Source organism: Oncorhynchus tshawytscha, unplaced genomic scaffold, assembly GCF_018296145.1.
Source record: "Oncorhynchus tshawytscha isolate Ot180627B unplaced genomic scaffold, Otsh_v2.0 Un_contig_3158_pilon_pilon, whole genome shotgun sequence".
Taxonomy (NCBI): Eukaryota; Metazoa; Chordata; class Actinopteri; order Salmoniformes; family Salmonidae; genus Oncorhynchus; species Oncorhynchus tshawytscha.
Window position 1 is genome coordinate 333,494 of NW_024609755.1, and position 16,271 is coordinate 349,764.

Sequence of the window (16,271 nt, forward strand, 5' to 3'; positions counted from 1 at the left end):
TCTCCTGCATCTGACTTCCCTGCCACCGGTTACGCACCCCTTACAGTACTGATATTTATGTATAGTTGCATATTTTCCTAATCTTGGATCCCAGGAGAACACAGAATTTCTCATTTGGGTCCAAAGGCTAAAAAAGTTTAAGAACCTCTGGCTTAGAGTACTGATTTTGGACATGTGAGTGTTGCACTTGCTCCTTTCGGTCTCAAAAGTATCTGTAATTGTTTGCAGATAGAGGTCTTGAGTATGGAGCGAGGGATTCGGTGATGAGATTTCCTCCGCTTGCTTAGAAATCAATATTTCCACCTTCATCACCTGAGTTCTCTCATCATTCATTTGGTCAGCAACTTCAATGAGTTCTGCTGATTTGTCATCCAACTTAGTCATTGTGTTCATTAACTGATCGTCTTTGGTCTGCAGCATTTGGAGGAGAACATTGTTACTTTGAGTAATGCATATGGGCCGAATCAAAATAGAAGTGTCATTCTATTTTAGATCCCTCACAGGGGGTACCAATTATGTTGTGTCTCTGACTGATTAAATGATATGACATGCTATTTTATCAAATCGATTACCTAACGTTTAATTGATTGTGTGATTGAATTAAACCATGCAACAATTAAACCATTAATAACCTGGGGCACCACGGAAGCATTCGTTTATATAGAGCAGTTGTCTCCCGAATCCAATCTCTTGAAAATCTGAAGATCTTTAATATCAATAGCAGTCAATCATTAATCGTCACTTTATTCAGTCTCATTCGGATGGTCATAAAGTACTGCACGAACCCTGGCTAACATGTTGAATTAGCAATACACAAATTGGTGTAATTCTTTATTTACTAAATACCAAAATAATCACACAGAATTACATATATATATATATATATACATAGGATCGATCATACATCGATTACTAATCACGTCATGAAAATCCCCTAGTGGGCTAACCCAATATGACAGCTCGTTACACAAAAGAAGGGGGTTGGGTTTGAATGAAAGAGCGGGAAGATGGAGTGACAAAGGGATTGGGTCTCTATCGGACCTTGAAAAGCTATTCTACCGTAAATACAGAATCTTATGCACTCTAATAACCGCCCATTCGGAGAAGAAAAATGCAACATATATATTTACTCTGAGCTGCGCTTCGATAGATGGGTCGAAGATGGAAGACTGGTTTGCCCAGCAGAGATCGCCATTGTCCTTTGAAGAATATTTCTGGTCGTAGTGTTGTAGAGCGGGTACGTTAAAGTACCCTGTCGTTCTTAGGAGATTGTCTGTCCTTTCCTAGGCCACGTACGTTTACAGCTGCAGCTGATAACTCGAAGTCTAGGATGTATCACTTCTTTAGTAAATAATCGTTCAATGTTCATACTAAGTTGCCATAATCAGCTTATGCTGGTCTAGTCGAAATACACCATTTCAGTGAGGTGATCATCACCTCCATATTGAAATTAGCCCTTATAAACGTACGGACACCAGCCCTCCCGTCATTGGGAGCTAAGGTTAACTTCCGTCAACGGACTTTTGTACTGGGGGAGAGAAGGGCGTGTTTCATAGTTCTCAACCAATGTCTGTTCACTTGGGCGTGGCCACTGAGTGAGCATAGTTTACTTATGAAAACAATTCTCTCATTTAGAAGTTAAAATTACATTTCATATTTTCACAAATAGTTTCATATTTAATTCCATGTGAATTTGATAACTAGAATGTGTAGACTTTCCAAGATACAATTTATGTCATCCTATCATCAGATATAATGTCCCAGACAACAACTGATCTGACATCATATTCTTTAAGTACCAACGAACACTTTCAACTGGTTGAGAAAGGGAACTATTGTTCCATTCCCCTGCCTTTTGATATTACCATACTTTCTCTGTGGTAACATAGGGCTTTCCAAGAGTCCATTCTGTAGAGTGGAGAGAAAAGGGGGATAGGTATTTATGGGGGGGGGTCATAAACCTCACCCAACAGGGCAAAGTCATGACAGTAACACACACACACACATACATACCACAACCAGTATTTCAATGTTTGATATAAAACAGTTAGTCAGTGACACCTACAGGAGTGATGACCTGTGGGGCTGAGTTACCAGTAGCACCAGAATAAAAGAATGGATAGAGTTTCTCAGTGAAGGTGTAGCCAGTGAAGGAGTAGATATGAGACCTGGCCTCTACATTGTAGAATGAGACCTGACCCTTCTCATAATCCACAAACACCCCCACCTTCTGGGGCTTCTCTCTCAGGGAGAGGACGACAGAGGGGTCAGTGAAAGCCTTGTATTCTTCATGCCTCAGCCAAACAGTCCAGCATCCATTCTCAGGTTTCAGGTAAATATACTTCTTCCTGTTGATGGACTCTCTGGCCACTCCTAAAGTCCACCCATTCTTCCCCTTCACCTGCACCTCGTAGTAGAATCTCCCTGAGGAGAAACCCTCCTTTCCCAGGACATAGGGAACAATATCAAACCTCTTTGGGTTATCAGGGAGATTCTGTTTTATGTCTCCATATCTAACTTGTTTCCTGTCTTCAGACAGGATGAGTCTGGGATGTGCTGTATCAGGATCTAGAGTCACATCCACTGTGGAGAGAAACACACACTTTATTAGAATAAACTAAATAAACATAACAATATGGGGGACTGCATTTTACTGCTCAGTACATTGCTCTGGGACACATGAATAGTGATGTGCTGTATCAGGGTCTAGAGTCACATCCACTGTGAAGTAAAAAATAAGAACATCAATATGTGGGAGGACATTTTACTGCAGGACTCACTGCACAGTACATTACTGTAGACATATGTAGCCTATAAGTTATTATTGATAACAGCATAAGTATACTGTAGATGTGAATGTGTGGTCATGTTATTTCAAGTAATACCAGTATGTGAATATATTAATATTAATGTGAAACTCTAGTAGGGCTGGGCAATATGGTCAAAATATCATATCACAATACTTAAAATAAATTGACGGAATGACAGTATTTTATGCTTTTGAATAATTAAAATAATTTCCACAATGCCACGTAGGGCTGCACGATTTGGGAAAACAATCTATGCTTTATTTTTAACCGAATGTTGCAATTTTGATTTGACTTGCGATTTAGAGCAACATACTTTGGTGAACTGTTGGAATCAAGGAAATAAAATGATTATTCCAATTCAATAGTTCGAATATAATAGTGGCCACTTTAAATACAGTGTTTGACATGACAACAAATGAAAATGCCAGGGAGGAGTTATTGTGACACGGTAGGAACCAAAGTGTTGACAAATGTTTCCTAGGGGACTCTACAATCTTTGGATACATTGCATGTTTTTGTTAGCTACTTCATGTAGCATACATATTCTTGCTTTGCATATTCCTCTTTGATTTAGAAGAAACTGTTGCGCAAAAAAACATGCAGATATACATTACCGGTCAAAAGTTGTGACACACCTACTCATTCAAGGGTTTTTCTTTATTTTTAACTATTTTCTACATTGTAGAATAATAGTAAAGACATCAAAACTATGAAATAACAATTATGGAATCATGGAGTAACCAAAAAATGTGTTTAAAATGAACATGTATTTTAGATTCTTCAAAGTAGCCACCCTTTGGCATGATGACAGCTTTTTTTGCACACTTTCTCAACCAGCTTCATGACGAATGATTTTCCAACAGTCTTGAAGGAGTTCCCATAAATGCTGAACACTTGTTGGCTGCTTTTCCTTCACTCTGCGGTCCTACTCATCCCAAACTATCTCAATTGGGTTGAGGTCAGATGATTGTGGAGGCCAGGTCATCTGATGCAGCACTCCATCCCTCCCCTTCTTGGTCAAATAGCCCTTACACAGCGTGGAGGTGTGTTTTGGGTCATTGTCCTGTTGTAAAACAAATGATAGTCCCACAAAACCCAAACCAGATGGATGGAGTATCGCTGCAGAATGCTCACAAAGACATGGACACATTCGACCATGAAGGCTAGATTCACGGAGTCTCCTCTGAACAGTTGATGTTGAGATGTGTCTGTTACTTGAACTCTGTGAAGCATTTATTTGGGCTGCAATTTCTGAGGCTGGTAACTCTAATGTACTTATCCTCTGCAGCAGAGGTAACTCTGGGTCCTCCTTTCCTGTGGCGGTCCTCATGAGAGCCAGTTTCATCATAGCGATTGATGGTTTTTGCGACTGCACTTGAAGAAACTTTAAAAGTTCTTGACATTTTCCGGATTAACTGACCTTCATGTCCTAAAGTAATGATGGACTGTCATTTCTCTTTGCTTATTTGAGCTGTTCTTGCCATAATATGGACTTGATAATTTACCAAATAGGGCTATCTTCTGTATACCTCTCCTACCTTGTCACAACACAACTGATTGGCTCAAATGCATTAAGGAAAGAAATTCCACAAATGTACTTTTAACAAAGGACATCTGTTAATTGAAATGCTATCCAGGTGACTACCTCATGAATCTGGTTGACAGAATACCAAGAGTGTGCAAAGCTGTCATCAAGGCAAACTTGAAGAATCTCCAATATAAAATACATTTTGATTTGTTTAACACTTTTTAGTTACTACATGATTCCATGTGTTTTTCATAGTTGACGTCTTCACTATTATTCTACAATGTAGAAAATAGTACAAATAAAGAAAAACCCTGGAATGAGTAGGTGTGTCCAAACTTTTGACTGGTACTGTAGTTCTACACCATTACTGTGATTATCAGTCTGTATACAGTAGCTAGTTACGTTTGCTCTGGCTCGTTACATTTATTAGCTAGCTAACGATTAGCGGCTAACAAGATTTAGGCCCAACTTGCTTAGAAAATACAAACTAGCTGTTTGCAGATGTAAGAAACAAACGTATAGTGTAATTATAGAACGCTAGTGGATTTATATTAATAAGAAGCAAAGTGAAAACAGCATCGTTGTCAATAACATTGTTGCACATACTGCATTGATGCGGAGACTGAATGCAGTTGTCTCTTGGTAAGAGGAACAACAAATGCGCTCCATGAGTGACAGGGGGCGGGGCTAGGTCTGTGTGGAATGCGGCATGGAGAGAGAGAGATGACTCAAATAGCGAAGTAAAACTATAAAAATGGACGTAACACATTTAACAAACCAAACAGTCAAATACCGTTATGGAAAGTAAAGTTTTAAAAAAAAAAAACTTTTCGTGCATCAATACCAGAATATTGTAAAATACGGTATACAGCCCAGCCCTAAACTAGGTGGGTGGACTGGAGAGTACAAACACACTGACCTGCATGTTTTCTGATGGTTTCAAGTTCTACAATATAAACAGAGAGCATGTCAGAATTAGGGGATACCAGAAACTATGGTAATGTAATATTACAGTAGAGTATACTATGTGGTGCCCTTGGAACACAATGACAAATCTCCTCTTAATCTCTAAACTTTATTGATGAGGTTCGGGACCAGAAACATATCCAAAGTGACATGGTGTAAAAATACATCCCTCTACCATAATATAGTATACCTTAAACAACAGAAATATGATATGAAATATATTTTAAATACAATTCAGTATCATTCATTTACCTGGACACCCGTTCATGTTTACTAAATCTGTGGGTAAATTAAACATAAAACAAATTATAATTCTTGCTAATTAAACATCTTGAAATAAATTAATAAATCAATATCATTCTTTGTGTAAACATTTCCATCGCAGTGAGTAAAAAATTATTCCAATACAGTGATATTTTACCACATAATTTTGACTCATCTTTGTGCTATTTGCACAATGCAAATTGTAAGCCCTTGGAAATGGGCTCTCCAACCCTGTTCCTGGAGACCACCCTGTAGGTTTTTGCTCCAACCCTGTTCCTGGAGAACCACCCTGTAGGTTTTTGCTCCAACCCTGTTCCTGGAGAACCACCCTGTAGGTTTTCGCTCCAACCCTGTTCCTGGAGAACCACCCTGTAGGTTTTCGCTCCAACCCTGTTCCTGGAGACCACCCTGTAGGTTTTCGCTCCAACCCTGTTCCTGGAGACCACCCTGTAGGTTTTCGCTCCAACCCTGTTCCTGGAGAACCACCCTGTAGGTTTTCGCTCCAACCCTGTTCCTGGAGAACCACCCAGTAGGTTTTCGCTCCAACCCTGTTCCTGGAGAACCACCCTGTAGGTTTTCGCTCCAACCCTGTTCCTGGAGAACCACCCTGTAGGTTTTCGCTCCAACCCTGTTCCTGGAGAACCACCCTGTAGGTTTTCGCTCCAACCCTGTTCCTGGAGAACCACCCTGTAGGTTTTCGCTCCAACCCTGTTCCTGGAGAACCACCCTGTAGGTTTTCGCTCCAACCCTGTTCCTGGAGAACCACCCTGTAGGTTTTCGCTCCAACCCTGTTCCTGGAGACCACCCTGTAGGTTTTCGCTCCAACCCTGTTCCTGGAGAACCACCCTGTAGGTTTTCGCTCCAACCCTGTTCCTGGAGACCACCCTGTAGGTTTTCGCTCCAACCCTGTTCCTGGAGACCACCCTGTAGGTGTTCTCTCCAACCCTAATCTAGTGAACCTGATTCTAATAACTTGCTGGTTGATAAATTGAATCAGGTTAGTTATAACTAAGGTTGGATTGAAAGCTACGGGACGGCAGCACTACAGGATCAGGGTTGGAGAACCCTGCCTTAGAATATACATGTATGTATTGTATATTGACCATGTCAACTAATGCATTGTGTATAGCTCCTACTTACCCAGCTGATCAGCAAGTATCTCTGCAGACAAACAGATGAATTAAAGTCAAAGTAAAGCATTAGAATATACATGTATGTATTGTATATTGACCATGTCAACTAATGCATTGTGTATAGCTCCTACTTACCCAGCTGATCAGCAAGTATCTCTGCAGACAAACAGATGAATTAAAGTCAAAGTAAAGCATTCTTAATGGTGAATAATTCATTCAACTCTTTGTGTGGCAGGGGGATGGGGACAGTAAAAACAATGTGATGAAAAGTATTAATGTAAAATATGTAAGGATTTTAAATCCATGAAACTAAACTAGCTGTTGTACGCTATCCATTTCTGTTACACATTCATGTGTTGGGAATTATTTGTCTTTAATTGTTGTTTGGTATAACAATCAAATTGGGAGTAAAAAAATGACACATTGATGCATATGACTGTTGGACACAACTTACTCAGCCTACGAGTGATGAGATTTTTCTCTGCAGACATGAAGAGAACCGTTAGAGTGAACATCCTTAATGAACACATCTCACATCCATGAAGAAGACAATTATTAAAATGGAAACATGGCACAATGCACAGGACCAGGAGTGTCAAACTCATTCCATGGAGGGCCTGGTGTCTGCTGGTTTTTGGTTGTTCCTTTCAATTAAGACCTAGACAACCAGGTGTGTGGCGTTCCTAACTAATCAGTGACCTTAATTAATCAATCAAGTACAAGGGAGGAGTGAAAACCCGCAGAGATTCGGCCCTCCATGGAATGAGTTTGACACGTGCATAGGACTGTTGGACACTACTTACTCAACTCAAGTCTGAGTTCATCTTTAACTTGCTCTGCAGAAATAACATAAAAAACAGAAAACAGAGAACATACTTAATGAACACAGAACCACAGTGTTTTCTGACAAAGTTCCATTTCTGGAGGAGAAAACTGCATGTTTGACAGTAAGACACTACTTAACTAGCTCTTGACTGTGTTCAGCTTTGGATACATCTATAGACATGACAATAGATAACAGTTAGAGGAAAAGTCCACAAAATGACTTACCGGTACTCAAGATGTTTTCTGACAAAGTTATTTCCATGAAGGAAGAAGTTACACTTATGTGCTTCAGGTAAACCATGCACTGAGATTTAAATAAACCTTATATTAAAACATCTATTTTTGTGGAGAAAGTTGTTTTAAATAGAAATGTTTGCCCTATACTGTGAACTGAATTTTATTTTATACAAATCCTTAAATACACCTGTACAGTATCTGACCAATGTCTGCTTTTTACTTCTAAAGGTCAAACAGGGGGGGGCTTATATTTGTCCTGTTTCACTGTATATACAAGTGTTTAACTTATACGAGAGTGAGTTGTGAAGTGGAACTGTGTTTATTTGCATATCCCAACTCCCCATGAGAGTGTGGTCACTACCAGGGATCGGCCATTATTGACGGCGACCCTGGAGTAATGAGGGTTAAGTGCCTTGCTGATCTTTTTCACCTTGTCTGCTCTGGGAATTGAACTAGCAAGCATTCGGTTCTAGTTCCCAACTCCTTGTGTATGTCACTGTAAACTGCACTGTAAAACATTTACATTAAGTAAAATAAACCCTTTAATAAGTTTTCTATGACTGTAGTCATTGTACAAACTTTTCCACCACCAGACACTGAAAGCTGATATGGCCACAAGGACAATGACCAGAGAGACAATCACTGCAAGGGCCACTTTCCATGTTTCTGTGTGAACAAGGATCAGCTCGCCTGCAAGACACAAATCAACTAAGATCAGTGACATGTAACCAATGCTACCAAATAATAATATTAAAGGGACATTTCGCTCATAAAGAATGTTTTGTCAGACGCTTACAGACCTCAAATGAAACCACGTCCCATGACATCAGCTGTGTAGCTCCAGCAATATGCCTCAATGCCAAATGAATGGAAAAGATTACCATCATCTCATTTCCTGGTTTAATGTTGTGTTTATCTTTTCCATTCATTTGAGGTGGAGGCATATAGCTGGATCTACAAAACCAACGGGGTTTCATCTTGACATTACAATACTTTACAGTTCTAAACAATAATGATGTTACTCACTAGGGATGTGAAACTCTGTCTCCATCTTAATCACCTCATGTTGCTGCCTCTGTCTTAGTCTACAGGTAAAGCGGTTGATGTCAGTCTCCTTTATGATGGTCTTTAGTTTGACTACGTAGAATCCCTCATAGTCCCTGTCTGTCTCTGACGGTCCAGCAGACAGAGTGACCCCTTCACTGTCCAGCCACTCCAACTCAGGCTCAGGGAACCAGCCTTTAGTTACACACAGCAGAGCCATCCCTCCTTCTTTCTGTCCCTCAATGGAAACCTCTGGCTTGGATCCTATAGCTACAGACACAAAGGGAGACTGGAGATGAAGCACTACTGAGATTGGGAGGAATATCACATGGGTTGTTGTATTTAAGAAATGTACCTCTGACGTAGACTTGAATGGTGGAATCATCATAATGTGTCTTAGACTCAACAAGACATTTATAACGTCCATCATCAGTGCCTTGTACCCTGGTCAGTTTCAAAGAGGTGTTGCCCTTCTTCAGTTCCTCTTTAAACAACGATGTCCTTCCCCTGTAGGAGAGGATCTGATCATGGTATTTGTCTCTGCCGTCTTGGTAGAGATGGACTCTAATGTTTGACTGAGTGTCTGGGAGGTTGACTCTGAACCAGTCAACTCTCATGTCCTCAACGCTGATGTTGGGTTTGATGTAACAGGGCAGAATGATGTCATCACCAGCCACAGCAACAATGGCACGAGTCGGACCAAGAACCTCAAACTTCTCTGGAAAGAAAAACAACCAATCAATATCAAAAACGACCATGCACATCATCAGCTGTTGGTCCCTTTCAGACTTTAACAGACCACACTAAAGATCAACACCAAACCTGGCCCAAATACTTAAGGTTTGCTTGATTTAGCTTGGTTGCCAATGGAATAGCCTAGTACTGAAAGTGCAAACCGTAGCCATCGTTCATGCAAAATCTCACATTGTTCTCACACACACACACACACACACACACACACACACACAAAGAACATGTGAGGTCACTCTACCAGAGCCTGCTCTTTGAAGGAGAAGCAGGAGATTGACACACAGACAGTCTGTCCAAGTCCACATCATTTCTGAGAGAGAGGATAACATACTGGGATTCAATGTAGGCGATGCTATGGATCATATGATATGGATTTATTATCTAATCACCTGAGACCTAAGACAGAAGACTAATTAAGGCAGACTTTCAAAAATATGTAAACTTGGTCCTTTTATTTGATAATATAAAACCTTTCTACCCATTATCTCCATAATCCCTGAAAGCTGCACTGAGGGATATGACAGAAACACACACACACACACTATTTAATCACCTCAGGCCAAAGACTACTCAAGACAGACTTTGTTAAATATGCTAAACTTGGCCTATTTATCAAGGCCTGTCTGGTTCTCACACACAGCTATTGCCAACCATCAACATTGACTTGAATATTAATTACTGGGATTTATTAGTATAAAGCATTTCTGCCATTAACTATATTTTCTCTGATAACTTTAAACATACAGTGCCTTGCGAAAGTATTCGGCCCCCTTGAACTTTGCGACCTTTTGCCACATTTCAGGCTTCAAACATAAAGATATAAAACTGTATTTTTTTGTGAAGAATCAACAACAAGTGGGACACAATCATGAAGTGGAACGACATTTATTGGATATTTCAAACTTTTTTAACAAATCAAAAACTGAAAAATTGGGCGTGCAAAATGATTCAGCCCCTTTACTTTCAGTGCAGCAAACTCTCTCCAGAAGTTCAGTGAGGATCTCTGAATGATCCAATGTTGACCTAAATGACTAATGATGATAAATACAATCCACCTGTGTGTAATCAAGTCTCCGTATAAATGCACCTGCACTGTGATAGTATCAGAGGTCCGTTAAAAGCGCAGAGAGCATCATGAAGAACAAGGAACACACCAGGCAGGTCTGAGATACTGTTGTGAAGAAGTTTAAAGCCGGATTTGCATACAAAAAGATTTCCCAAGCTTTAAACATCCCAAGGAGCACTGTGCAAGCGATAATATTGAAATGGAAGGAGTATCAGACCACTGCAAATCTACCAAGACCTGGCCGTCCCTCTAAACTTTCAGCTCATACAAGGAGAAGACTGATCAGAGATGCAGCCAAGAGGACCATGATCACTTTGGATGAACTGCAGAGATCTACAGCTGAGGTGGGAGACTCTGTCCATAGGACAACAATCAGTCGTATATTGCACAAATCTGGCCTTTATGGAAGAGTGGCAAGAAGAAAGCCATTTCTTAAAGATATCCATAAAAAGTGTCATTTAAAGTTTGCCTCAAGCCACCTGGGAGACACACCAAACATGTGGAAGAAGGTGCTCTGGTCAGATGAAACCAAAATGGAACTTTTTGGCAACAATGCAAAACGTTATGTTTGGCGTAAAAGCAACACAGCTCATCACCCTGAACACCCCATCCCCACTGTCAAACATGGTGGTGGCAGCATCATGGTTTGGGCCTGCTTTTCTTCAGCAGGGACAGGGAAGATGGTTAAAATTGATGGGAAGATGGATGGAGCCAAATACAGGACCATTCTGGAAGAAAACCTGATGGAGTCTGCAAAAGACCTGAGACTGGGACGGAGATATGTCTTCCAACAAGACAATGATCCAAAACATAAAGCAAAATCTACAATGGAATGGTTCAAAAATAAACATATCCAGGTGTTAGAATGGCCAAGTCAAAGTCCAGACCTGAATCCAATCGAGAATCTGTGGAAAGAACTGAAAACTGCTGTTCACAAATGCTCTCCATCCAACCTCACTGAGCTCGAGCTGTTTTGCAAGGAGGAATGGGAAAAAATTTCAGTCTCTCGATGTGCAAAACTGATAGAGACATACCCCAAGCGACTTACAGCTGTAATCGCAGCAAAAGGTGGCGCTACAAAGTATTAACTTAAGGGGGCTGAATAATTTTGCACGCCCAATTTTTCAGTTTTTGATTTGTTAAAAAAGTTTGAGATATCCAATAAATGTCGTTCCACTTCATGAATGTGTCCCACTTGTTGTTGATTCTTCACAAAAAAATACAGTTTTATATCTTTATGTTTGAAGCCTGAAATGTGGTAAAAGGTCGCAAAGTTCAAGGGGGCCGAATACTTTCGCAAGGCACTGTATATACAAATAATACTTACGATTAGATTCATGCAGATCACAATTGAGAAGAGTTTGGCTTAAAGCTCGCTGGCCTGTGGGGAAAGACTGGAGAGAAAATACATCTGGTGTGTCTACTGCAAGGCAGGGAAGTAGCTTCAACATAACTTGTTTTTCTTGTAGATGAGATGGAATCCACACTTTAATCAGCTTGAGTTAACTTGACTTGAGTTAACTTATGGGGAAGTAGGTGAGAGGTGGCATAGTTTCTGGAAACAAAACTCTGATAAACTGGCTACACTAAGATGCCACACATAGAGATCACAGGAGGCTGGTAAGGGGAGGACGGCTCATAATAATGGCTGCAATGGAGTAAATGGAACTGTATCAGCAACATGAAAACCAGGTCTTTCATGTGTTTGAGACCATTCTATTAATTCCGTTCCAGCCATTAATATGAGTCTGTCCTCCCAAATGAACGTGCCAGCAGCCACCTGTGAGAGATGCAAGCGATCGCTGAGGGATCCTCCACTTCCCTAAACCTGTTGTTTGTTCACTTTCACTGGATGTTTTTCTTACTCTCCTTTCAGTTTTTAAGTCTGTCCTCTTTATATTACCATCCATATGTCACATATTGATTGTGGCATCCACTGTGGTGGGTTGTTGGCATGGACGACAAGAGAACTATGGCCTTATTGCACAGACATCAAGTTGACACTAGAGGGCAGTAGACACACACTGATCACAGGGACATGTCATTGCAGAGATGGAAGAGGAAGTGGAACATGCCACACCCTAATTTATTTTTTCAATGGAAGTCAATGAACTAAGAAGACCACACCCATCTGCTATCGCATTGGTGCCTATGGGAGAGCCGCCTTAAGTAGACGGGAAATTACAACTTTTTTAAATTGGTAAACGACAGTAGTCAACTATCTTCATTTATCCACCATTTCTGGCCATGTCAGATAGCCTGTGGTGCAGCCTAAAGCACGTGATCATGTACAGAAATACATACTGTCGGCAGGGTGGCCTAGTGGTTAGAGCATTGGACTAGTGACAGGAAGGTTGCAAGTTCAAACTCCTGAGCTGACAAGGTACAAATCTGTCGTTCTAACCCATTGAAAATAAGAATTTGTTCTTAACTGACTTGCCAAGTTAATTAAAATCCATTGTTATTATTGACTTTAGAGGGAGTTGACAGAAGACTAATTAAGGCAGACTTTTAAAAATATGTGAAACTTGTTCCTTTTATTTAATAATATAAAACATTTCTCCCATTATCTCCATAATCCCTGACAGCTGCACTGAGGGATATGACAGACAGACACACACACACACACACACACTATTTAATCACCTCAGGCCAAAGACTACTCAAGACAGACTTTGTTAAATATGCTAAACTTGGCCTTTTTATCAAGGCCTGTCTGGTTCTCTCACACAGCTATTGCCAACCATCAACATTGACTTGAATATTAATTGCTGGGATTTATTAGTATAAAGTATTTCTGCCATTAACTATATTTTCTCTGATAACTTTAAACATATATACAAATAATACTTACGATTAGATTCATGCAGATCACAATTGAGAAGAGATTGGCTTAAAGCTCGCTGGCCTGTGGGGAAAGACTGGAGAGAAAATACATCTGGTGTGTCTACTGCAAGGCAGGGAAGTAGCTTCAACATAACTTGTTTTTCTTGTAGATGAGATGGAATCCACACTTTAATCAGCTTGAGTTAACTTATGAGGAAGTAGGTGAGAGGTGGCATAGTTTCTGGAAACAAAACTCTGATAAACTGGCTACAATGAGATGTCACACACAGAGATCACAGGAGGCTGGTAAGGGGAGGACGGCTCATAATAATGGCTGCAATGGAGTAAATGGAACTGTATCAGCAACATGAAAACCAGGTCTTTCATGTGTTTGAGACCATTCTATTAATTCCGTTCCAGCCATTAATATGAGTCTGTCCTCCCAAATGAACGTGCCAGCAGCCACCTGTGAGAGATGCAAGCGATCGCTGAGGGATCCTCCACTTCCCTAAACCTGTTGTTTGTTCACTTTCACAGGATTGTTTTTCTTACTCTCCTTTCAGTTTTTAAGTCTGTCCTCTTTATATTACCATCCATATGTCACATATTGATTGAGGCATCCACAATCAATATGTGAACCAGACATTCTGTTTATGACTGTAGGGTTTGTATCAGTGTTTGGTTTGTATTCTATACCAGAGGTTCTCAACCTTTTGTAGATTCTCTACCACCAATCACATTTGGACCTGTCTGAAGTACCTTTTCATGTGTGTGTGACAGGACATGAAAACATTTTGGTTTACTTGTAATACTGTTTGTCTACATATAATTTAATGATACAAATAATGTAATAAAGATAATCATTATAACATGATTACCATTTCTATTGTAATTATTGACTATAGAGGGGGTTGTTGTGAAATGTGGAATATGTTAGCCATTTCATGCAATCTGGAGCCTTCATTATATCAAATACTTGGGTGGCAGGTAGCGTAGTGGTTAGAGCATTGGGCCAGTAACTGAGAGGTTGCTAGATCAAATCACTGAGCTGACAAGATAAACATCTGTTGTTCTTCCCCTGAACAAGGCAGTTAATCCACTGTTCCTAGGCTGTCATTGTAAAAAAGAATTTGTTCTTAACTGACTTGACTAGTTAATAAAGGTTAAATAGAAAATAAGGAACCATTCCAACTAACAGTAAATCTTGGGAGATGGTGAAAGAGAGGAGACAGTGTGAGGGTTGACAGTGAAAGAGTAGAGACAATGAAAGAGAGGTGAAAGGGTAGACACAGTGTAAGAGAGTAGACATTGAAGGAGTAGGAGTGGCTTCAAGACAAGTCTCTGAATGTCCCTGAGTGGCTGTTGTGGAAATTTCCTCTATTTACCAAATCATGGGAGCAAACCACACACACCACACTCTCATAGTTAGTTATCAAAGTCCATCTTTAATTATATGAGCTCTATCACAACCCTGTGACTCTCAGATCAATTCAGTGTCTGTCATTGAATTCTCTGAGAGTCCCTCACACATTTCAACTGAGATCCTTTATAGCAAAGACACACATAGTGAGACAGCATAGGCATAATTTATCGTTCAGCTTTGTCTCCTAAACTATGTTCTTTTCTCAAACTCAGAACCATAAACAAATCCTCCATATCAACAGCCATATATCAAATCCATCCTATCTTGACAAGATCACAGAGACACACTGACTGGCACACAGACATTGTGGAGCCAAGAGATACACGCTTGACTTCTCCCCTCTCTCCGGCCCAAGTAACTTAGTCTTGACATAGAACAGATACTGCAACCCCACCACAGTATTATACAAAAATAACATTCTGAAGAGAAGTAACTTACAAACATATGATGAATATAAAACATCTTACCTATGTTACCAACTAATTCTGATTACTCCCCAACATGGCCCAGCCAGAGCCTGGACTTGAATCCGATTAAACATCTCTGGAGAAAGCTGAAAATAGCTGTGCAAGGGTGGAGACAGTACCACTTAAGTATTCCTAATCACTCAGGTGAACTTAAAAATGTCAAATATGAATGGGAATATACATCAGTTAGATTTTAATCATAAGAATTTCTAGGGGTGCCAATAATTGTGTTTTGGAGAAAAATATTTTTTTCATTTATTTCACATTTATTTTTTTCAATCATTTTACTTCAATTAAAGGTTGGATTTTTTTGTGTGAATATTTGGAATGCAAGACCAAGAGGATAAACAGCAAAGACATTTATTTACAGCCTGTTTTGCTCATATGTACCATGGGTGCCAATATAAGTAGAGGGCACTGATCCAACAGTATTTTCATGTGATTATAGGAAAACAAATCCCTACTATTAGATACACTTAATCAGTTTCCTTAGATTTACTCTTTGGATAAATTTCTTTACCTCCTCTGAATCCTTTCTTAAGACAGATTCAGGGTAGCCTAGTGGTTAGTGTGTTGGACTAGTAACCGGAAGGTTGCAAGTTCAAACCCCCGAGCTGACAAGGTACAAATCTGTCATTCTGCCCCTGAACAGGCAGTTAACCTACTGTTCCTAGGCTGTCATTGAAAATAAGAATTTGTTCTTAACTGACTTGCCTGGTTAAATAAAGGTAAAAATATAGGGAAATAGTTCAGCCAAATGGAACCCCTACATTTTGGGAATGAGGAGGACAAGAGATCTTTCTCCATTAAGGCTCAGCTGGAAAACAGACAGTCCCTCACAGAGAATCTTGAATAAGGTCTTTTACCTTGTTTTGTTGTGGCCAGAGGGATGTCTAGGTCCAAGCCGAGCGAAATGGATCAAAAATTCAGGT

General features: G+C 40.0%; 1 protein-coding gene across 9 annotated transcripts; it reads right to left on the minus strand.

Moving 5' to 3' along the window:
- Window positions 1–1,680: 1,680 nt before the first annotated feature.
- On the minus strand, window positions 1,681–13,639 carry LOC112248154 (butyrophilin subfamily 2 member A2). 9 transcript variants are annotated; one of them, XM_042317624.1, is made up of 14 exons: window positions 13,478–13,579; window positions 11,951–12,017; window positions 9,799–9,867; window positions 9,163–9,525; window positions 8,790–9,077; window positions 8,343–8,453; window positions 7,665–7,697; window positions 7,505–7,537; window positions 7,156–7,182; window positions 6,837–6,857; window positions 6,709–6,729; window positions 5,557–5,583; window positions 5,258–5,284; window positions 1,681–2,583 (listed from the first exon to the last, which is right to left on the minus strand). In XM_042317624.1, the coding sequence occupies exons 1-14, from the start codon at window positions 13,487–13,489 to the stop codon at window positions 2,048–2,050; spliced, it is 1,635 nt and encodes a 544-aa protein (XP_042173558.1). In that variant the 5' UTR covers window positions 13,490–13,579; the 3' UTR covers window positions 1,681–2,047. The 9 variants fall into 9 exon arrangements, with proteins under 9 accessions (XP_042173558.1, XP_042173554.1, XP_042173562.1 ...); XM_042317620.1 differs by lacking the exon at window positions 11,951–12,017 and having other exon boundaries at window positions 13,478–13,622; XM_042317628.1 differs by lacking the exon at window positions 9,799–9,867.
- Between the last annotated feature and the right edge of the window lie 2,632 nt (window positions 13,640–16,271).

Excerpts from the sequence above, each read along its gene's own strand:
- LOC112248154 (XM_042317620.1), bottom strand. The coding sequence starts at position 13,601 with ATGTTGAAGCTACTTCCCTGCCTTGCAGTAGACACACCAGATGTATTT. Across the intron at positions 9,078-9,162 it reads CATTCAAGTCTACGTCAGAG|CTATAGGATCCAAGCCAGAG; the intron begins GTACATTTCTTA and ends TTGTGTCTGTAG. Across the intron at positions 8,454-8,789 it reads GACAGAGTTTCACATCCCTA|GCGAGCTGATCCTTGTTCAC; the intron begins GTGAGTAACATC and ends TGTGTCTTGCAG.